The 23,342-nt window shown below is 37.5% G+C and overlaps 2 protein-coding genes across 8 annotated transcripts in view; one reads left to right on the top strand and one right to left on the bottom strand.

Moving 5' to 3' along the window:
- Positions 1-4,488, bottom strand: part of PPHLN1 (periphilin 1) — a 142,017-nt gene extending 137,529 nt beyond the window's left edge. The window contains exon 1 of one of the 6 annotated variants that reach the window (XM_028123152.1): positions 4,414-4,488. Coding sequence is in view for 4 of the 6 variants with exons in the window: in XM_088026009.1 (XP_087882135.1) it covers positions 3,532-3,571 (40 nt within the window). In the remaining 2 variants the exon portion in view is untranslated. Of the gene's footprint in view, positions 1-3,531; positions 4,346-4,413 lie in introns of those variants that run through there. The other 5 variants (XM_028123153.2, XM_088026009.1, XM_088026011.1 and 2 more) reach the window with 5 other exon arrangements.
- A 40-nt stretch (positions 4,489-4,528) lies between these two features.
- ZCRB1 (zinc finger CCHC-type and RNA binding motif containing 1) lies at positions 4,529-20,536 on the top strand. 2 transcript variants are annotated; one of them, XM_028123158.2, is made up of 8 exons: positions 4,529-4,719; positions 5,776-5,861; positions 8,305-8,333; positions 14,511-14,622; positions 14,969-15,076; positions 18,150-18,262; positions 18,357-18,432; positions 19,224-20,536. In XM_028123158.2, the coding sequence occupies exons 2-8, from the start codon at positions 5,778-5,780 to the stop codon at positions 19,353-19,355; spliced, it is 654 nt and encodes a 217-aa protein (XP_027978959.1). In that variant the 5' UTR covers positions 4,529-4,719; positions 5,776-5,777; the 3' UTR covers positions 19,356-20,536. The 2 variants fall into 2 exon arrangements, with proteins under 2 accessions (XP_027978959.1, XP_027978960.1); XM_028123159.2 differs by lacking the exon at positions 8,305-8,333 and having other exon boundaries at positions 4,530-4,719.
- The last annotated feature ends 2,806 nt before the right edge of the window (positions 20,537-23,342 follow it).

The raw sequence follows: 23,342 nt of genomic DNA, 5'->3' as shown, positions 1-23,342 counted from the left end.
TAAATAAATAAAATCTTAAAAAAAAACAACACTCAATAAAATAGCTTTCCCTCCTCTCCAAACCCACTTTTCACTCTATTTTCATCAGTAACTATTTTGATAGTGAACTATGGCTAGTGAACAGAAAAGTCACATATGACCTTATACTCTAGATGAGCATTAGGCATTTGCACTGGCAATTCCCCACCCAGAATGTTTTTCTCCAGCAATCTGCATGGCTAACTTCTTCGTCCTTCATTATTACCTTCCTAATGTCATTTATCTAATCTCCCTAAAGCTTCCTATTCTTTTCATAGCACTAGTCATCTAAGACACTATATAACTTATATTTGATGCATATTATTGGTCCCTTGCTAAGAATACGAACTATATGAAAACAGTGATCTCTATGTTCTTCATTAATAATAAGCACCTAGAACAACTTGCACAACGTATTTGCTCAGTGTTCGGGAGTTAATTTAATAATGCTGGTAATATGCCTCCTCTAGATAAATGATTCCCACATCTCCACTTCCATCCTGACTCTGTTCAAGAGAATGTATCACAAACATCTGCAACCCAACATGCCAAAAGTTCTTCACACTTCTCAGAAACCTGCTTCATCTTCTGTCTTCCCCATTTTAGGCAATGACAACACCATGTACCCAACAGCCCAATTCAGAAACCTGAATCATCCAAGACTTGAAACTTTTCATATCTAACTATTCATTAAATCCAGGTATTTCTATTGCCTCATTACATAAATATTGGATGCTCCTCGTCTAGCTATTGGACTCCCCAGCAGTAAAACACTTGTCTCCCTGATTCTCCCTCACCCTATAAATTGTAGCCAGAAAGTTCATTCTGATAAGACACCTGATTTAAAAATCTCTCAGTAATTCCCCATATACTGAAGAATGAAGATTCAACCCTAACCTTAAAAAAAGGCTTATTTATGACCTTGCTTTTGCCTTTCCAGCTTCACCCCGACCACTTCCCCAATAGCTTAGCACACTTTTCCTCTGTCCCTTGCCCTGTTCATGCTCTCTCTCAAATAAATAAAATCTTAAAAAAAAAAAAAACTTAAGCTCATCTCAGTATGAGATCCACTGACCTTAAAGCAAGGTAAACATATTCCAGACATCCTAAATTGAAGAAGCTTTTAAGGACTGACTTCAACCCAGAAACTAGATATTACTAATATTTATTGGAAAATGTTTAAAATTCCAGACAACTAAATTAAAAATGAATTTTAGAATATAATTAGTGAAGGCCTATGAAAAAAAACTAACACCGATGTCAATTAACATGGTCAAAATAGAGCAAAATATCTACTAAGATTAATCACTGTTCCGTGCTGAGGGAGATATTTATCTCCCTCAGGAAATGGTAGTTAAGAAAGCCAAGAAAATTTAAATAGAGTCTTGAGAGATTGCTTAAATGTGGATGAATGATAGTGGAATCCAAAAAAAAAAAAAAGGTAAAAGAATTATGGAAGATGTGTCTGAGAAAGTTGGAACTGATCAGAACGGAAGATTTGCATTGCAAAGGAATGGAAAGTAAGCCTGCACAGGAATTCGACAAGTTTTCCTTTCTTCCCCTTCAGTAGATATCACCTCTCCTATTTCAGATAAGGCACAGAGGCTCTGAAAAACTCAATCCCAGAGCCAAAGCCTAGAATCATTCAGGTCTGCATGACTTTAAATCCCACGCCCTTTTCATCATATCACATTGTTTCACAAAGGTAACAGGCAAAGACAGAACACATTCAAGTGCATTAAACCCTAATACAAAGTAAGCAACTAGAGGAGAAGCTCACTGCAGGCTTTTAAGTCTAGAAATAAGGTGTTGGGGAAAATGTCATTCCAGAAAATTAACCTGGCAGTATACAAGACAGATTAAAGGAGAATAAGGCTTAAGGAAAGGAGACTACTGACTAATAACTTAAAGTACTGCATTCTCTGCTAGTTTCACAAATTACTTGATTTTTCGTGCTTTAAGGATACCTCTTATATAAGCCCCACTATACTTTATTAAATACTTAGGAGATTCTTGATTGTTCAATGTAAGTGATCAAGTAATTGAAATTATAAAAATACCAGATGTTTGCTTATATATGTTTACAAATCTAAATCTTCCTTCACATCTGGATAAAGCTTACAATCTTAACTGCTCAACCTCCTTCCAGGCTCAGCTCTCCTCTCCATCCTACCTTTAAAAAAGGATACTCAGTTAACTTTGCAAATACATCATCCATATCTGAAGTTTCCCTTATCAAGAATCTAAATTGTTTCACATCAATTAACTGTAACAAATCCAAACTCCTCTGCCCTCTCTCATCTCACCTAAACTCCTGTTCTCTCCAAAAAGATCATGCATGCCAGCCTCCTCACTGTGCCACAAAGTAACACACACACCACCTGGAGTTGTTTGATATATTTCTCAAACTACAGTGCCTCTTTCCATTCTCTCATTCAACTTCGAACCATCCGTGAAGACCAAGCTCAAAATCTAGCATTCTCCACAAAGCCCAATTCTAAGCCCTACCACACTAAAATGGATTCCAAACTGGTAACTGATAGGCTGCATGTGACATGTGTTTGGCCCAGGGTTTCTCTGGTTTTGTTTGTAATAAAACGTTATTCCATCAACAACATTTAAAAACTGGGAGATATCACTTTCCAAAACCGTATTTCCAATTATTGAAAAACCTACACACTCCGGCAACACTGGAATCATATTCTCATAAAGCAACAATCAGCTGAAGCTAAGTAGCAGCTGATCCCTTTCCAAAGGTTCTTAACATCTTAAAGTCAGATGACATGTCAACTGCCCAACTTCTGAGACTGAATTTGCAGCAGTTTTAATCAAAGAAATACCTGACTGCCTATGGGCACTGGAATTACAAAAATAAACAAGAAAATAATAGTCCCTCCCCCACAGTCTAGCTCAGTAGAGAAGGCAAAGAGACAAGCAATTAATAGGCACACATGTGGTAAATGCTATGATGAAGAAAGCAGAGGGCACTTAGCGTATGGCAAGGGTATCTAACTCTCTCTGGGGAAGTTACAAAATATCCCTCAGAGAAAGTCACAGGTAAAGTGAAACCCTTAGCAGGTGTAGGGATTATCCACAAGAGGCAGAAGAAAGGTCAGAGAAATCAAATGCCACAGAGAGAAAAGAAAACTACAAAGACCCTGGAGATGGGGGGGGAGGAAAAATATTCTGAGGAAGTGAAATCAGTTCAATACAGGCAGAGCCATCAACTTAACCTCAAATGCAGGTGTCAGAGAAAGGACTCAATTGAAAGGGCAGGAGGCAAAAAGCCAAGTGCTGGTTATGGTCAGGAGATGAAAGAGTCTTTCCATCAAGCGGAAGAACATGTAAGAGTTTGTTAGCAGGGAATAGAGGTTTCAGCGAGCTTAGCTGTTGTGTTGAGGGGTGAAATGTGTAAGAAAAGGAGGGAAAAACAGTGATAGCCTAAATCAAGGGAGAGGAAGTACAAAGCAGCATGGGGATGAGAGTGTAGCATATAAGACCAAAGGGGCTTACATCTTGGGCGGTAACCAAAAATAACGGGGATGTGAAGCATGGTAGCTTTGGCTGGCCACAAGTTTGCCAAGAGAATTAGTCGCAGCGGTCCCCTGGTGGATGTGGAGGCATTCGGGCCTCTCAAAATTCAGCTGCGCCCTGGATGCACTTCCTTCTCTCTAGAAGACACCGGCTTCAATCTGGATTGATTGTGCAGACTCCAGGAGAGGCTCTGGATTCCAGGCTGCTGGCACGCACGCTCCCAAGGAATGGTTAGAGGCCTGGTCTGTGTGTGCTGGTGGGTAGAAGTATAAACTACCCTGTATTCGTTTCTGATTTTTCTGTAGGAATGATGGGCCCGTTCACCTCCTCTTAAGAGAAAAAGCAGTGTGTGCCCATTATAGATTTACAGGACGGAAAAAGGCGCCAAGTAGTCCAACATTTGTCCATACCAACTCAAGATGAGTCATTCTGTGAATCCGAGTTGACCTTGTCTCAACTAGACTCAGATATCCGCCAGAAAAAGGCCTGTTTTACACTTTTTTTATAGCTCTCTAAGTAACTAATACTGAACTGGTACATCGAACGCATTCTTTAAATTTACCGACTTCCTAACTTATCTTGGGTCATTGAAGTTACCTAGTTCAGTCTTCTTTCTGCATAATAAGGCGCTAAAGAGAAGCAAACCTGTGTCTCAGACTCAACAGTTTCCTTTATTCCAAACTCCACTGCGTGTCTACACCCTCCACCGCAAGGGCAGAATTACTGCACGAATCAAATGCAACGGGAGACTCCAAGTCCCGCCACGGAAAACACCCGCTCTCCCGCCCACACACTCGACTCGGGCGTAGCAGCCCCCGAGCCCGGCCCTGTCCACCTCGTGGAAAGGTAAAATGCGCTCACCGACTCTGGGCCACCGGGAGACCCCGTAAATGTAGTCGTCGGCTCGTCGCTCCTCTCCTAAGCAGGCAGTTCCGGCGCGCTTAAAGACGTCAGCAAAAGCGCCCGCCTCTGGGCCCGCCTCCGGAGCCTGGGTCTAGCTACAGCCAGGAAGAGGCGTTGCTGTCGCTGCCTTCTAGTCTCCGGCGCCTGACCACTCCTAGGACCCGTGATGCCAAGGCCCCAGCGGGTGACGAGGAAGAGTCCGGGTTGAGGCCCAGCTGAGTCGAGGGCTAGTGCTCTAGTCTCCCAGGTCCGCCCCACCTAAAGGTAAACGCTTCCTCAGCTGCGGCCTTTCTCCCAGCAAGCCCCTCCCCAGACCCGGCCGCGAAAACGATTTGCCCCTCTCCCCGGTCACCCTTTTTATTCCGGGCTATTTACCGTTGCCCGCCCTCGCAGTTCTCCCCAGAATGGTAACGCATAGTTTCAAATGGGAAACTTTTAGATGTGGAGTTCCTGAACTTGTCTAGTAAATTCCCAAGAAACATCTCAAGCATCAAGCAGTTTTCCTATTACTCCGCGAATTGGCATGTCCTGCGGTCAATATTTTGCCATTTGTGATGGTCCCTACCCCCCCTTCTCAAATACACACCACACAAGCTTTTTAAATGGAAATTTGAACCTTGTTGAGTACGATATAATTTTCACGGATAGTCTGCTTTGTAAAATACGCTATAAAAATTAACTACAAATTACATGTGTAAGCTAAAAATACATACGCAAATCAGTATCTTTCAAGGCACGGAAACTTATTCGTATAGTAAAATATACCCTTTCATTATTTACGAGTAATATGCAAAATTAGTGATTTGAAAGAACTTTATATCATCAAAAGGTGAGGCTAAAATTTTCTCTTAACACTACTGCAAAGAAAAATATTAAGACAACTGAAAAAGTACCCCAAACCAAAGCATTCGTGAAAATGAGCGGCTACAGTTCTTTCTGAGCTAGCGGGCTCTTTATGATGTGGTAGGCAAGGTATTAAGCCTTTGCAAAAGCACTTTTTTGCCGTTAGCTTGAGGGACGGTTAAGTGAAGCCTCAATTTTTTATTTATCTGTTTAAACTCATTCTGCCTTCATACCATAATCCAGCACTATAACAGTTAAAGACTCTACTTGAAAGAAAGACCAGAAAGCTCTTTTTCAGTAATATCTGGGGAAAAGAAATTCCTTAATTCATCCAACTGCAGTAATTGTTTTTAATCCTAAAAAGTGAGGAAGGTGTATTAAATGTGGCATAATTAAATCAACGATTGTATACATTGGTTCTGCTTAGAATGAAGAATACCTGGTTTAGATTGCGTCTGGGTTTGTTTTCCTTTATAGAGATGAGTGGTGGATTGGCCCCAAGTAAAAGCACAGTGTATGTATCCAACTTGCCCTTTTCCCTGACCAACAATGACTTATACCGGGTAAGTAACTTTTAGTACAATTGTCTACTGAACTCTCTATCTGAGGTACAGATGTAGCTTAAGCAAACAGTTTTCGGCAAAATTCTTAATAACTACATTACAATGCACTTGAACCATCAATAGCAAAGACCTCTATTGCAAACATAAGTAAAACAATTGACAATCTTGTAATTTCCCAAAGAGAGTTTACAGTGCTTTCATAGAAAATAACAAGTTCTTTATAAACACAGAAGACACAGCTAGCATAATGAAGTGGTAGCAACTTGTGATAGGCTGGTTTTTCGTGCTTGCTTACTTGGTTTTTTGAAACTGGTGGGGTAGAGGTTTTGGAGGAAAGGGCTAATGAAAGCAAACAGATCCCTTTACTAACCCTCAAATTCTAAAAGGATATTTTAGTTTATACATATGGCAGAAACCTAACAGTTTAATGTTGTTTTTCAGTTCAGGATGGGGTTGGGGTGGAATCCAACATCTTCTTTCACCTCTTCACCTTACAGAGAACAAAATTTCCTGCTGTCCCTGTCCTGCAGATGAGTGGTTAAGAGGAACTGGAAGGAATGACATGAATCCTTTCTTCCAAGTGTGCCCTCTTCTCTCTGCTTCTTTGGGTAGATGTTAAGTACAGAGATGCTGCGTAGGTGATTTGTATTTGATTAGTTACATAGTATTTGATTAATTATTTGTATTTGATTAATTACTTAGATAGCCTGAGTCTCAAAGAACAAAGGAGAAAATGCACTTTAGCTTCTTTCCTTGTATCAAAATAGAGATATGTCTGTATTTATTGAACACTTACCATACGCTGAGCACTCTTACAGGTACTAAGAATACATCAATGAACACAAAGATGAAAATCTATCTTGGCACTCATAACATAGTAAGATAAAGCAAAGTGAAATATAAAAAAGTCAAATGATATTTTTTTTGGATACTAAATTAATGCTAAGATGTCAGGTGCTAAGGAGAAAAAATAAAGGAGGTTATTAAATGTCAGGTTGGGATGGGGCGCCTGGGTGGCTCAGTCGTTAAGCCTCTGTCTTCGGCTCAGGTCATGATCCCGGGGTCCTGGGATCAAGCCTCGCATCGGGCTCCCTGCTTGGCGGGAAGCCTGCTTCTCCCTCTCCCACTTCCCCTGCTTGTGTTCCCTCTCTCGCTGTGTCTCTCTGTCAAATAAATAAATAAAATCTTAAAAAAAAAAAAAAAGGTTGGGAATGGAGGTAACGTTTTACATGAGCGGTCTAAAGCCCTTATTGAGAAAGTAACTTTTGAATAAAGACCTAAAGGAAGTAAGAGACAGCTGTGTAGATGTCTGGGGGGAGAGCATGTCAGGCACACGGGGCGCCTGGGTGGCTCAGTGGTTAAGCAACTGCCTTCGGCTCAGGTCATGATCCTGGAATCCTGGGATCGAGTCCCACATCGGGCTCCCTGCTCAGCAGGGAGTCTGCTTCTCCCTCTGACCCTCTTCCCTCTCGTGCTCTCTATCTCTCTTTCTCTCTCAAATAAATAAATAAAAATCTTTAAAGAAAAAAAAGCATGTCAGGCACAGAGTAAATCAAATGGAGAGGGAGGAAGGGCAGTTAGAGGAAGGTAAGCCTATGCAGGGATGCCGGTAGGGCCTACATAAATAATGGTAAGGACTCTTCAGTGAAATGAGAAGCCATTAGAGAGTGTTACACAGAAGACTGTTTTGGTCTTCAAGATTCAGTGTTTCTAACACTGCAATCCAGTTATACTACATTCCAGCATTACACAACTTAATCATAAAACTCTATTATTGTGTATATTAATATTTCTGAAAGACCTAAGACATAATAAATAGGAACTATTAGTATATATGTAGTGGCTGAAACAAATAGAGGAGATTGCCTAGCTTGAAGATGTGGTAGTAAATGGGAAGATAGGGCCAACTGTAAAGAACCCCCAACATATTAAGAGTGGGCAGGAGGGAGACTGATGGGAATGGATTTTTATTACAGAAGCTTTTTTTGTTTTATAAGCAGTGTAAGGATCTGTCTTCTGAAACAGTGATTGCTTAATGGGGTTGGCTAGGAATGATATTCCACAACATTGATATTTGAAGCACATGGTTTCTCTGGGGCTATGGTGGGGTTGATAATTGCCATGGATATACCAAAAAACACAGCAGCTATGCAATGTGTATGCCTTCAATCTACCACACATAAAGAGTGGGGTTTTTTTCTCTGCACTCTTTTGTTAGAAATTTAGAAATTGGGGCAGATATCTGTGACTCCAATAACAAAAATATGAATATTATTCTAGTCACTAAAAAACATATATCTCCTAGGGCCTACTTTATAGAATAAAGGCTGAAATTTTTCACAAGCTTTAACAAAGAACATGGTCAGTTAATACAACCTGAAAATCTAATGTTTCTTACGATTTAAAATTAAATTGTAAATTATTATGTGGTCTTTTGTTTCAGATATTTTCCAAGTATGGCAAAGTTGTAAAGTAAGTATTCACATCAAATTTTGAAACCTCATTTAAAAAGTTTATCTGAATTTACTTTTCCATTTTTTAAGATTTATTATTTTTCAATAAAACGGATATTTGATATAATAGAAAAATACTGTTTTTATGTATATTTTGTTCATTTTTCTGAGTATATAAACATTGTAGAGACAATTTTTTTTAAAGACTTAATTCTATACATGCAATTTTGTTGTCTTTTTTTTAAAACTTGACATTATACTATAAACATCTTACCATGTAGTTGAAAGATATACCCTTGTAGCTAATGATCTCATGATATTCCTTTATATATCATAATTTATTTAAACAACAATTTCTTAATCATACTACTAAGAACTAAAACTCGATTCTGTTATATAAGACATAAAGGCTCTGATTAACTACATATTTTGGTTATTGGAAGGTGTGTTATCAAGTATACCAGAAGTGGATTTCACTTGTCAAATAAGTAGAATGTAAAAAAACAAATACTTCGATACATATGACATGCAAAGTGCTTATGCGACTGATAAATAAATAGAAAACATATTCTCCGCTTTCATAGAAAGTTTAGAGATCATTGGAAAGACTGGAAACATACAGAAATGGTAGGGATGATAATATCATTTGGGGCTGAGAGTTACTAAAGGATAAAAGGAACTTCTTATATTTAATTCACTATTTTAAATCAAACATGTACCTACATTATGGGGGAAAAAAGTAAAAGCAGGGTATTATCATTCTAACCCATCTTATCACCAATATATATTCTGATGTAAGTGTGAAATTGTATTTAAAATCCCGAAAATTTAGAATGTATTTTGGCCAGTTTTTTCTAGCTTTGGATAAATGGTAAGAAAATCATCAAAAATGCTTCTAGGTAAATTTTTGTCTTCAGAATTTTTTTTTAGATTTTTATTTATTAGAGAGAGAGAGACAGCAGGAGCAGGAGGGGGGAATAGGCAGAGGAAGAAGGAGAAGCAGACTCCCTGCTGAGCAGGGAGCACCATGTGGGGCTTGATCCCAGGACCCATATATCATGACCTGAGCTAAAGGCAGACCTGAGCTGAAGGCAGACACTTAACCAACTGAGCCACCCAGGTGCCCCATGGATCTTCAGAATTTTGAATAGTCATTAATACCAGTCAAATCACTAATAATGATGATATGTGACAATGAGCACATAAATATGCTAGGCATTTTTCTAATCTTCTGACATGTATTCATTAAATTCTCACAACTACCTTTTAAGGTAAAATACTGTTATTATCCTAATATAAATAACAAAACTGAAGCACACAATAAACTTAAACATATTGCTAGTTAGTGGTGGAGACAAGATTTGAAATTTAACAGTTTGATTTCAGAGCCTGCTCCCTCAACCATACCCTTACCTTTTCTTGGTTTTTCCCATCTGTCAGAATCTCTGAATGAATTGCTATACAAACATAAAATTATAAATCATGAGAATGCTATGAAGTCAGACGGAGTTATAAGCACCTATACATAGAGAAGACATGATCTAGTCTGGATGGGGTAGGTTTACCTAAGTCAGTATACTTTGAATTGAAACCTTAAGGCTGAGTAAGAGTTAAGTAGGCAGAAAGAATGGGAAGAACGTTTTAGGTAGAGGGACTACCTTGTGCAGAAGCCGTGGAGCAAGCAAGAGAAAATAAAGTGAGACCAAGAAACAGAAGGCCAGGGGCACCCGGGTGGCACAGTTAGTTAAGCATCTGCCTTCAGCTCAGGTCATGATCCTGGAGTCCTGGGATCGAGCCCCACATTGGGCTCCCTGCTCAGCGGGGAGCCTGCTTCTCCCTCTCCCTCTGCCTGCCTCTCTGCCTACTTGCGTTCTCTCTGTCAAATAAATAAAATAAAATAAAATAAAATAAAATAAAATAAAATAAAATAAAAAAAGGCCAGTATAACTAGAGATGAGTGCGCAAGAGGGAGAAAGCACAAAAAGGGTCTAGAGCTGGCAGCAGGTTCCTAATCTTGCTTCTTGGCCGTGTTACAAGATATTTGGTTTTCATCCTAAGAATACCAGGAATTCACTGGTACAGAATTTTAAATGAAGGAAGAACATAATTTGAATTTTTAGAAGCTTATTCTGGCTTCAATGTAGAGATTAGATTGGCAGGAAACAAGAGTAGATGCTAGCAGACCCGTCAAAAAGCTGTAACCATAGCCGAGGGGAGTAATGTGCACTAAGGCGGTATAGGTGGAGAGGTAGAGACTGGACAGATTTGAGAGATGGTCAGATGATCATTAGGCTATAAAATGGGTAATATTTAATGATGTACTTGGTATGTAAGGTTTGGGTGAGTGAGAAAGGGGTGTTATGGATGACACCCAGGTTTCCCGGGATAGTGTCTGTTTCATATTATGGCCTTAAATGAGTACATCTCCTGCCAGAAACTTGGGAATAGAATATTTGGTGTAATTATTTTTTTCTGTTACCATAGAAGGTATCTCTGTCAAAGTAGTGTATTGTAATTGGTTTATAGGTCTCTTTACCTCTAGACTCTAAGCTTTTCTCCTGAAGGTAAAAAACCTTGTCCTAGGGCCTTTAATTAACCAGTGCTTAAGTGTCTGGATGGAGTGACTGACTGACTACATGAATAAACACATAGATGCACTCTTGAGAAACCAGTTTCCCATTTGTATCTGTCTTTTTGTTTTAACATACTGAGCTAGGCATAATAGAGATTACAGATACAACCTTAAAGGAGTTTATATTAAAATAGGTCAGAAGAGGCATTGTTCTTACATAAACAGACTTCAGTAGAGACTAGCAGAAAGAGAAATTATTTCCAGTTAAAGAGATTAGAGAACTGACATGTTCTGAGCTCTGAAGAATGAGTCGAGTTTTGATGGGCAAAGATTGAGAGTTGAAAGGAGGCAGAAGCCATGTGAATACAGGTATCAATTTGGAGAAGTACAGGCCATGCTCCGTGAACATTGAGTAGTTTGTTGTTGCTAGCCCGCATAGTTTGTGAGTGAGAAGTAGTGAAAGATGAGGGAAGTGGGAGCCAAATCATAAAGGATATTGATTCAAGACCAAACCATAGGCAAATCGAAGAACCAAAGATTTTTGAGCAGAAGAATGACATGATTTTATTTATTCCTTAAGTAGAAATGCTCTCAGTGGCATATGAGAGCATTAACATCAAGGGAACTAGTAAGAATAATACACTGTTGAAACAGCAGTGCCATTGTGGACAAGAAAAGCTGTGGGAATGAAGAAGAGGGGACAGACGAGAGACGTTATTAACCGAGGATGACTTCGAAAGCTAACACTTCTGAAATAGTACTTTAGAAAAAAACGATTAATGACTTTAACTGACCTTCACAAATATCATGAAAATTCCAAAAAGTTAAAGTAACTAGTTTCTGTTTCTTTCAAAATTGGTCGAAAACTTCCGTATCCTCAATAACTGTGGTGACTCTAAACAAGCGTTGTCAGGTGCTTCTTTCCTTCTAAGCCCCATGAATAAACAAATGTACTTGTCTGAGAAACTAAACCATTTTGTCCATTTTCCCCTAAACTATTTCAACTTATGTTTCCTTTTTGAATGAAAAAGATACCCCTTTTCTTAATATAGTGGCATCTTTTTACCAGTTTCATTCCAATGACTATTTAAGTACCTAAACCCAATCCATTTAGAATAAATTTTAATATGTGAGATAAAATGTTAAATAAAATATCCATTTATTTATTTATTTGCACCTCTTGTCTTTTCCTGTTAATTCAGGTTTTAGAAAATTATTATGCTTTGTCTTGAACATTGTCTTTTTTTATACTACTTGAAAATAATTGCAAATTTTAAAAAAGTTGCAAAAATAGTAGAAAGAACATCAAAGTATCCTCTACCTAGATTCACCTATTGTAACATTTTACCCATTTACTTTATCATTTGCCCTCTCTCTCCCCTCGTGTGTGTGTGTGTGTGTGTTTGTGTGTGTGTGTGTCTGTCTGTCTGTCTGTCTATATGCACATGTATATATGTATGTAGGTACACACACAATTTATTTTTGTGAGTTATTTGAGGGTAAGTTACATCATTGCCCTTACGCCTAAGTACCTAAGTATGTATTTCCTAAAAATAGGGTTATATGTTACATAATCACGGTATGGTTCCCAAATTCATAAATTTATACTGATAAAATACTTTTATTGAATCAATCATCCATGTTCCAATTTTGTCAGTTGACCTGATAATGTCCCACATAGAATTTTCCCCCCCAGTACAGTCTAGAGTTAGGTGTTGATTTTAACTGTCCTATTTTCTTAACCTCCTTTAATCTGGAAGATTTATAAAGAATATAGCTCTCTCTCATCTTTTTTCTACCCCTCATTTTGTGTTTTCCTAATATTGCCTCATGATTACATTGGAGTTTTATATACTCTCGGCCGGTAACTTTATAGATGATGTTGTATTCTGAGTGTTTCACATCTGGATTTATATAGTGTCCATGTGTCCCTCATTAGTGATAGTAATTTTGATGACCCAGTCAAGGCGTTGACCAATTTCTCCACTGTATAAATACTTTTTTTTCCCTTTGCTACTAATACAGTTGGTGAGAAACACTCTTAAGACCATGTAAATATCTTGTTCCACATAAAAATTTCATTTTTTATTTTATTTTAAAGATTTATTTATTTTTAGAGAGTGAGAAGAGGGAGGGGGCAGAGGGAGAGGAAGAGAGAGAATCTTAAGCAAGCTCCACTTCCAGCACGGAGCCCAACGCTGGCCCGATCTCATGACCCTGAGCCAGATCAGGAGCTGAATGCCTAACCAACTGAGCCACCCAGATGCCCCAAAATTTCATTTTAGATATTTGTTCAACAAATCATTTCTTGCCCGATCCACTTTTTACTATTATTGTTGCAAATGGTGATTTTCCAACTCTAGTACTTCCTTGACATTCTGCTGTAAACAAAAACCAACTTCCCCCCATTTATTTATTATTAATACACACTTATAAATTCCTACTTTTTTCTGTGGTTTATAATTCATTACTATACTTAATTACTTTGGTACTCAAATTGTCCTAGATTTGGCCAATGAGAGCTCCTTAAGCTGGCTTTTCTACTCCTGAGCCATTCCCCATGATTTTGTTTTTTTAAGTACTCCCTTCCTCTTTAAGCACATTTTTTAAGATCTTGTACCTACCCTATCCATCCTTGGAATCAGCCATTTCTCTGAAGATCCCTGTTGAACACTGATTTTTTTTTTTTAAATATTTATTTATTTGACAGAGACATAGCGAGAGCAGGAACACAAGCAGGGGGAGTGGGAGAGGGAGAAGCAGGCTTCCCACTGAGCAGGGAGCCCGATGCAGGACTCGATCCCAGGACCCTGGGATCATGACCTGAGCCGAAGGCAGACGCTTAACGACTGAGCCACCCAGGCGCCCCGAACACTGATTTTTAAACTACATGTAATGACATATGATGAGCAAGGATCACAAGGACTAGGGATGTATAAAGGATCAGGAGAAAGAACAGGCTCTGTGATCTTAGCACCATCCCTATCACTTAGGTACCTTGGATGGTATGACTAAGAACCACAGAACTGGAGATTCTTAAGGTGATAGGGGATTAAGGAGTGTACTTGCTGTGATGAGCACTAGGTGTTGTATGGAAGGTTGAATCACTAAATTGTACGCCTGAAACTAATATTACACTGTATGTTAACTAACTGGAATTTAAAACTTTAAAAAGAGAATATTAAGAATATAATTAGATTCTAAAGCCTAGGAAAAAATAAGTAAATCATTTTACTTTTTGTGTTGAAAAGAATACCTCATTTTTGTTTTGTTTTATTTCTGCAGAGTGAGGGCATTAGTGGAAAAGGAATTACGCTTACTCTTCAAGATTTTGTTGTCTCTGTAATCTCTGTAATCTCTTTACTTGATCCCTCAAATGTTTGACTTTTCAGGTACTCCTATCATAACTGTGCTCACTTTTGTTAAATTAGTATCACATTTTCTCCTCTTCATTCTTCTTGATATCCCATGACTTTGAAGAAATAGTTGATTTGTCAACCATATTGATTTCTCTTATTCTGTAAATGTTTTGCTAACCCATGAGTTTTCCAAGTATTTATTAATAATCTGTTTTATTTATTGCTGCCTCATTATTTTTAACTGGCTATTTGTTTATACTTTAAGGGTTACTATAATGAAAGATAAAGATACCAGGAAGAGTAAAGGGGTTGCATTTATTTTATTTTTGGATAAAGACTCTGCACAAAACTGTACCAGGGCAATAAACAACAAACAGGTAAGGCCATTCATTCCCAACAAGATTTTTAATCCAAAAGCCTTTGCTCATCCAGGCCAAAAATGTGGGGATACAGTGGATGATCAAGTCATGGATACCAGTAGATTTTGAGGGTATTTAACCTATAGAAAAGAGGTCAAAATTATATTCATCCCCAAAACACTGGCAGAATCTAAGGAATAAAAATCTATTCTATAGGATGTTATTTGTCATACCCGACCAGGCGATTGATAAAGTAACCTAAAATAAAATGGAATTGAAAATTTAAGGAAATGGAATCAAATAACTGTAGTTTTAGGTTTCAGTGAAATACATCCTTCTGCATTTACATTTTTCTCTGGCTTAGTTATTTGGTAGAGTGATAAAAGCAAGCATTGCTATCGACAATGGAAGAGCAGCCGAGTTCATCCGAAGACGAAACTACTTTGATAAATCTAAGTGTTATGAATGTGGGGTGAGTATACCTAAAACTTAATGTAATATTCCATAGTTTATTTGAAGGTGTTTTTCACATCAGGGCTTTATTTGTGCTCTCTAAAACTTCTGGCTGGCTAAAAGCAGGTTATAAAAGTTGTTTTACTTTGGGACTCTCTACTCATCTTAGTAAATGCAACTGAAATGTATGTAAAGATAACCTGAGTTAGGTAATATAGAGTGGTATTTTCTCCAGTTTCTAAATCTTTGATAACTGTTAAATTAAAAAGCACCAGACTGGGGTGTCTAGGTGGCTCAGTCAGTTAAGTGTCTGCCTTCAGCTCAAGTTGTGATCCCTGGGCCCTGGGATTGAGCCCTGCATGTGGCTCCCTGCTTAGCAGGGAGCCTGCTTCTCCCTCTCCCACTCCCCCTGCTTGTGTTACCTCTCTCGCTGTGTCTCTCTCTCTAAAATAAATAAATAAAATCTTAAAAAGAAAGAAAAAGAAACTAGAAAGGTATTTGGGTTTGGGGGTTTTTTAAGAGAGCACACAAGCTGTGGGGGGTGCGAAGGACCTAAGCCAAAATCAAGAGTCAGACACTCAACAGACTGAGTCATCCAGGCACCCCTGCTCTTGCTATGTAAAAAAAAAAAAAAAAAAACACTTCGTAGGGACGTCTGGGTGGCTCAGTTGGTTGAGCGTCTGCCTTCAGCTCAGGTCATGATCTCAAGGCCCTGGGATGGGGTCCCACATCAGGCTCCTTGCTCAGTGGGGAGTCTGCTTCTCCCTCTGCCTGCCACCCACCTGCTTGTGCTCTTTCTCCCTCTGCTGCTCCCCCTGCTTGTACTCTCTCGCTCGCTGTCTCTCAAATAAATAAATAAATAAACTATTAAAAAAAAAAAAAGCACCAGACTAATTACTTATTGTCTTGAAAGATTTAGTGACCCATAAACTTTTGGGTTAGTGGGATACTGTTTTTGCCTATAATAGCTTGCCAATGTTTAAGCATCACAGTTTAGTATAAACATTATCATATGATCAACCTATCCTATTTGGGATAATGTGTTTTAAAAGCTTTTTTTTTTCTATTAATACTGCTAGTGTTTGTAACTGAACTATCTCCAAACTTTCTTACCTAGTTCTTATAGTTTATCATTACCCATTTAAACTTTTGGTGATTAGGAAAAATACATAGCCACAAAACAGTTTTGCACGAGGCCCATAATAATGATGGTACCAAGAGAGTATCAGTCTGGGACTCATTGTTGTCAGTTTCCAAAATGCCTAAAAAGTATATCTAAAAATTAGGGTCTAGAGGTAGTAATGGGGAGCTGGGGAGAGGATTACTGAGAGGTATTTTCCTGGCTATAAAATCAGTGGAAGATACAAAGAAATGGGTTGGAGTCATTTCCTTCACTGCCACACTCTGCCCCTTCCTCGCTGAAAAAACATATAGATAAACAGATAGATGAATGGTACATTTTGTCATTTCCTGTGATTCTAACACCTCTTAATGTTTTAGAAACTGTGTTCCAGAGCCCTGAGTTTTGTTAAAAAAAAAAAAAAAAGAAGGATGGAAGGGAGGAGTAGTTATGGTCAGATAGATTACTATGTATCCTCATATTCATAGTAAATAACATTATCTGAGAAATCCTGGATGAATCTGTTAATCTGCCTTTTTAGTTTATGGATCCATAAATTTGTTATACTTTGTACATTTTATATTTCTTAAATTTCCCCCTCCCCAAAATATGTTTACATTTATTTAGCCTGGTTTCCCTCAAGTTACTTCATTATGAAACCATTTTTATATATGTTGACATTATTCCAAAAGCAGTTGCATTCACTTCGCAGTTCATTAACAGTAACATCTCTTGGGTTCAACCATGTCCCCAGATATATAAAGTACACAATCTGTTTGATGCTTTCTAAAATATACTTGAAAAGCACGATTATTTTTCTGTTCTATTGTTTTGATCCTGGTTCAGTCTCTCCCCACACCCTTACTCTTACATATTATCCTTCAGTGTATTTAGTGAGCTACTATTCAGAGTTTAGTTCATTGTCTCATGTTTTACAACTGAACCATGTTATGGCTCATTATAACGTTACTCCAGCCATAAATGTAATTCTGATTTGTGTAATAGCCACATTAAAAAAAGCAACAGCAAAAATTAATAATATATTTTATTTTCATAACCCAATATATATCTAAAATATTATAATTTGAATATGTAATATTTTCAAAAATTAAGGTATTTTACATTCTTTTTTTCTTATTGTCTTCAGATTCCAGGATGTATTTTACCCTTACAGCGCATATCAATTCAGACAGGTTCTCAGTAGTCACAAGAGAATTATGGTTAGTGGCTCCCATAATTGGACAGTGCAGGTAAAATCTAGATATGAAGGGAGGAAAATGAAATTAATAGGAAAAGTGAGGAATACTTTAAATTTTACTTTTTTTTTTTAAAGATTATTTGAGAGAAAGAGAGCAGTGGGCAGGAAGGAGGGGGAGGGCAGAGGGAAAGAGTGTCTTAAGCAGACTTCATGCTGAGCCTGGAGCCCAATGCAGGGCTTGATCTCACGACACTGAGATCACGACCTAAGCCAAAACTAAGAGTTGGATGCTTAACTGACTGTGCCACCCAAGCGCCCTCCCCTTTTAAAAAAGATTAATTATTTATTTTAGAAATTTGTTTTTAATATGATGTTAAGCAGCATCTTAGAAGTTAACAGGAAGGTTTCATCCCATTTTATCAAATAATAACTTTAAGTTTTTACATTTAAGGTAGGTGGTGCATTTAAATTTCAAATTGTTTTATACCCTGAATCTTGAGATTTGAAATGTTTGAAGGAAGAATACTTCTTTTGTTCTTAGTAAAACTACTAAAATATTCTCTTATTGGTAAAGTAGCTTATTGGGGGTTATAATATCATAATCTCTTTCTTTTAAATATTAATAGGTTTTGTTAATTTCTTCATGTATATTCCCAGTGTGACAGTATTCTTTTTTAAGTTCTAAAACTACCAGTTGTAGAGTACCAAGCAAGTTTCTGTTAATAACACAGCAAATACAGCTTTTTTCCTTTCCTTCTTAATGTGAAACAAAAGGAAAGTGGACACTTAAGTTATGCCTGTCCTAAAAATATGCTTGGAGAACGGGAACCTCCAAAGAAGAAAGAGAAAAAGAAAAAAAAGAAAATTCCTGAACCAGAAGAAGAAATGTGTGTATATCTACTCTTACTAAATACATTCTTGTATTGTTTCTATCTTTATACTCTTGCTTGAGTACATTCTGATTTTTTTTTAATAATTTAGTGAAGAAGTGGAAGAAAGTGAAGATGAAGGGGAAGATCCCGCTCTTGACAGTCTTAGTCAGGCCATAGCTTTCCAGGTATTAACAGTTCTTTTAATAATGTTATAGCTGCCTTGTATCCCTTGCTTACTTTATTGATCATCTCATGGCAATCTTCCTCTCTCCCCTTTACTCTTTAGGAAACAGGCTATTTCTCTAAGGTCTTTAGAGCAGTGTAATAGAAAAACTCCCCTTGGTTCTTTCTAGATTTAAAGGGCCCTACAACATTTTTAATATTTTAAAATGATTTCATTATGGAATTGATCAGAAATATTTTATTAAGGTGAGTTTAGCCAAACAGAGAAGATTTTATTAAACCCAAAAGATATGTTCTAACTGAAATTTCACTTCAAAACAAAACCAAAAACTATTTTTGACCATTTAAAAGTCCTAATATAAATATATGAAACATTTTTTAGGAAGGCCATACAATCTCCTAATTTTCTAAAAAAGTTACTTTATTTTAATATGTTTGTAGTTGATAAATTCAAATATATTAATTAATTTTTCCTTTTAGTTAACTAATGTATTTTATATAACATTCCCATTTCCAGCAAAGATTGCAAATAAGCTTCATTTCATGTACCTGTTAATAAGTAGAAGTTGCCTAGAATAATTTTGATTAACAAAGTGAAACTGAGACATAACTTGGGGGGCAGGTGGGGTCTCCTGATAAAGTAGAATTGTCTGCATGGGCTGGAGGGTGGGGAGTGTTGGCATTTATGGTGTGTTTTTGCCATGTTTTGAATTAATACACTGTAAATAATGTTCAACAGACTTCCTGGTTTTGTTTTGTTTTGTTTTGTTTTGTTTTCTGAATCACATTACAGCAAGCCAAAATTGAAGAAGAACAGAAAAAATGGAAACCCAGTTCAGGGGGTCCCTCAACATCAGATGACTCAAGACGCCCAAGGATAAAGAAAAGCACGTACTTCAGTGATGAGGAAGAACTGAGTGATTAAAATTGTATTTATTATGTAAATATCATTAAAAATTTTTTTAAATCTTGGGGTACCAAGTTCAGTTGGGATTAAAGATTACTTTTAGAATTTGAGCATAAAGAACACTTAGTACCAAATAATTTTTTACTATAAACTAGGTTCATAGGAAATTGAAAATAATTTTAAAGTATCATGTTTCTATCTTGCCTTAGCAGAGTAATAAAAATCAAGATTTGCTAGTAACCATTAATCTTGAAAACAGTTCATTTGAATTAAAAAGAAATCTTAATACTATCATAGTATTGCTGTTGTCATCCCAAGAAAAAAGACCGGTATTAAAACAATATGTTTGAGAAGCTCACTATAAAAGTTTATTCATGACTGATTGGTTTACATGAAGACATTTGAAGTAAATCTCATCTTTAAGACAAAAACTTTGTGAAGACTATGGAAAATGCTGACTGATTTATTGTTATTAAATGTTAATAAAATTTTCAGGAGAATTTTGTTTTTAAATGTATATGTTTTGCCATCTTATTTCTTTTAGCTTTATCCCAACCTGGATACATCATAATTACCCACAAAACATAAAGTAAAGTAGCTTTCAAAGGCTTATAACCAAACAGCAATCATTTGGTGCACCTTTGGCACCAAGTTCCATTCCCCAGAAGTAACTAACTTTTTTAGTTGTTTCTTTTCATATGTACATAGCGCCTGGGTGGCTCAGTTGGTTAAGCGACTGCCTTCCGCTCAGGTCATGATCCTGGAGTCCCGGGATCGAGTCCCGCATTGGGCTCCCTCCTCAGCGGGGAGTCTGCTTCTCCCTCTGACCCTCTTCCCTCTCGTGCTCTCTCTCATTCTCTCTCTGTCAAATAAATAAATAAAATCTTAAAAAAAAAGATTTAAAAAAATATATTGTTATATAAAACACATATTTCTGCCACTTAATTCATAAAGGAGTAAGGGGAGATTTTTCAGTCTCCTCCCCCCACCCTCCTCCATCTTCCCAATATGGCTATGTTAAAATTGTTGGTTAAATCCTTATTTACTGGGGCACCTGGGTGGCTCAGTCGTTAAGCGTCTGCCTTTGGCTCAGGTCATGATCCAAGGGTTCTGGGATCGAGTCCCACATCAGGCTCCTGGCTCAGCGGGGAGCCTGCTTCTCCCTCTCCCTCTGCTCATGCTCTCTCTCTCTCTCTGTATCTCTGTGTCTCAAATGAATAAATAAAATCAAAAAAATAAATCCTTATTTATTGTTTTTCTTTTATGACCATGTAAATACTGCCCACTTATGAGTCAATGAGTGTGCTGAGATTACATTTTTGTAGAGTTAATAATTGCCTCATTTTTTCTTTTATTGTATATGCTTCTGATCAGCTTTTTAGTGCTTCACATTCAAATATGAACAGACATTTCAGCATCAGTAAACTTTTGAGGAAAACCTCCAACACAAAAGAGATCCAAATTTACAGACCAAAAACAAGTGAGGAGCTTAGAGGAGCTGAAGAATTCTGGTTTTAAAAATTTATCTGGCCCCGTGGGTGTCAGAGAAAGGGGCTATGGACCTGTAGTAAACCTGGTGATTTCTAATATGAAAGCATTTGCCAATCAGAAAATGCCCATCTTGGGGCGCCTGGGTGGCTCAGTTGGTTAAGTGACTGCCTTCAGCTCAGGTCATGATCCTGGAGTCCCGGGATCGAGTCCCCCATCAGGCTCCCTGCTCAGCGGGGAGTCTGCTTCTCCCTCTGACCCTCCTCCCTTTCATGTGCTCTCTCTCTCTCTCTCTCATTCTCTCTCCCTCAAATAAATAAAATCTTTTAAAAAAATGCCCATCTTACTAGATATTTTATGTTTTTTTCCTTCTGTAATCATTTATAAACTCAATTGTTTTGACTAGATGCCTGTATTAAAACTGCCAATTATAATTTTTGGATTATCACAAAAATCAGTTATGGCCACATGTAATAGGACATATTGATGTATGTCCCATATAATTAAATGTTAATTCATGTCTTTATATTTTATAAGTGTGTGTATATGTGGTACACAACAGTATCATGAAATATTTAGGCATTAAAATGTTTAAATAGTAAAACCTTGGCTACCATATCTGGAGAAGTACTTAAAAGCTTTACACAGAAGAATATACCACAGGAGCACACCTGGCTGGCTCAGTTGGTAGAACATGCAACTCTTGATCTCCAGATCATGAGTTCAAGCCCCAGGTTTGGCATAGAGGTTACTTAAAATTTTTTGTAAAGAAGAATATACCACAGGTAGATCAGTAATTTAGATTCAATCCTTTATATAGTGAAAGCATGATTTTAAAATGAGAGGAAAGGAGTGGCTGGGTGGCTCATTTGGTTAAGCATCTGCCTTTGGCTCAGGCCTGGAGTCCCAGGATCAAGTCCCACATCAGGCTCCTTGCTCAGCCAGGAGTCTGCTTCTCCCTCTGACCCCCACCCCCATGCTTTCTCTCTTTCTCACTCAAATAAAATTTTTTACAAAAAATAAAATGAGAGGAAGGGTCATTGGATCACATAACTGAAATACCAGCTTAAGAAATGGATGAAGGGGTTAAAAATTATTTCGGCTTAAGAAATGGGTGAAAGGGTTAAAAATGTAATTAGAAATCTATTTTTCTTTGTCTCTTACCACTGCTTTCCTCCGCACTACTTATTTTCCAACAAGCTTTCTTTATGTTATAGCAAAGATGACCACCAGTATCTCTAAAGCTAGGAATCCTAATAATAAGAACCTTCTTCCCCAATGGTTCCAGCAAAAGTCCCAAGAAAAGCTCTGATTGGCCAGACCTGGTTCACAGTCCCCATTCCTGAAGATGAGAAGTCAAGTCAGTCCCACTCAATCCACATAGACTGAGGGTATTCCTATGCAATGTGGTATCTATTTTCAGTTTGGAATCAATGTGGAAATTACTTATTCTGTCAAAAGAATCTTAAGCTCTCCTTTCATCTCTGTCAAAAACAGAATACTGAAACAGCTGAGCAGGATGCACAGAGGAAATAGAAATGCAGCAACAAACAAAAAGAAGCCATTTCCTGTAACAAGCAATTTTCACAGACTATTTGCAAAACATATGGAAAGAGGGTAAAGCCTCCTTGGAAAGCAGTTTGATAAGCACTGTTACTTAGAGTAACAATATAGGCAACTACAGTCAGACTGAACTCTTTAAGTCCACAGAATATGTTCAGCCATTGTCGATTATTTTTGAAATTCCTTTTATAAGCTTCAAATTTTAAGAAACTTAAGGATCCATATCTATTATAGATAGAACCCATTAATTTCAGTTAAGATGTGGTACCTAGAATAAGCAGACCAGAAAAAAAACAGCTTTTAAAGAATGTAGTCTTAGATTTCTTTCCAGAAGTGTTGGCGTTTTTCATTAGTACCTCTTTCCAGATACATGGCTTTATGTGAAACACATAACCTTTTATGAGGAGATGGTATACTTTGGGGGTGTCTGGATGGCTCTGTCGGTTAAGCATCTGCCTTCAGCTCAGGTCATGATCCTGTGATCCCATGGTCCTGGGATCCAGCCCCGCCTCGTTGGGCTCCCTGATCATCGGGGAGTCTGCTTCTCTCTCTCCCTCTGCCCCTCCCCCTGCTTGTGCTCCCTCTCTTGCTCTCTCTCTCACAAATAAAATCTTAAAAAAAAAAAAATGGTATAGTTTGGTTAGGGCTTTATGAGTATACTCAAGTTAAACAAAACAGGCTTTTAGCAAATTATCTGAAAGACAATTTGTATCACATATTTAGCACACAGTCAGTAAACACAACAAGGATTTAAGTCCAGGCAAACTGGCTCCCTCTATAAACTACTATGATGCTTCTCTTAAAAAGTACTAAACTATATTACTGCCTTATCAATTAGGAGAAAGTGGATTAAATTCCATATTATTAACAAATGAATAATAATTTCTTTAGAACTTAACAATTCTTCTGAGATTGGAAGTATTCTTTGGAAGAACCAGCAAATTTTAAAGCTAA

This window comes from Eumetopias jubatus, unplaced genomic scaffold, assembly GCF_037043125.1.
Source record: "Eumetopias jubatus isolate StellerSeaLion01/CBP00866 unplaced genomic scaffold, mEumJub1_p1.0 scaffold_8, whole genome shotgun sequence".
NCBI classification, from domain to species: domain Eukaryota; kingdom Metazoa; phylum Chordata; class Mammalia; order Carnivora; family Otariidae; genus Eumetopias; species Eumetopias jubatus.
Note: the sequence above shows the minus strand (reverse complement) of the source record. Positions and strands in the feature narration are given on the sequence as shown.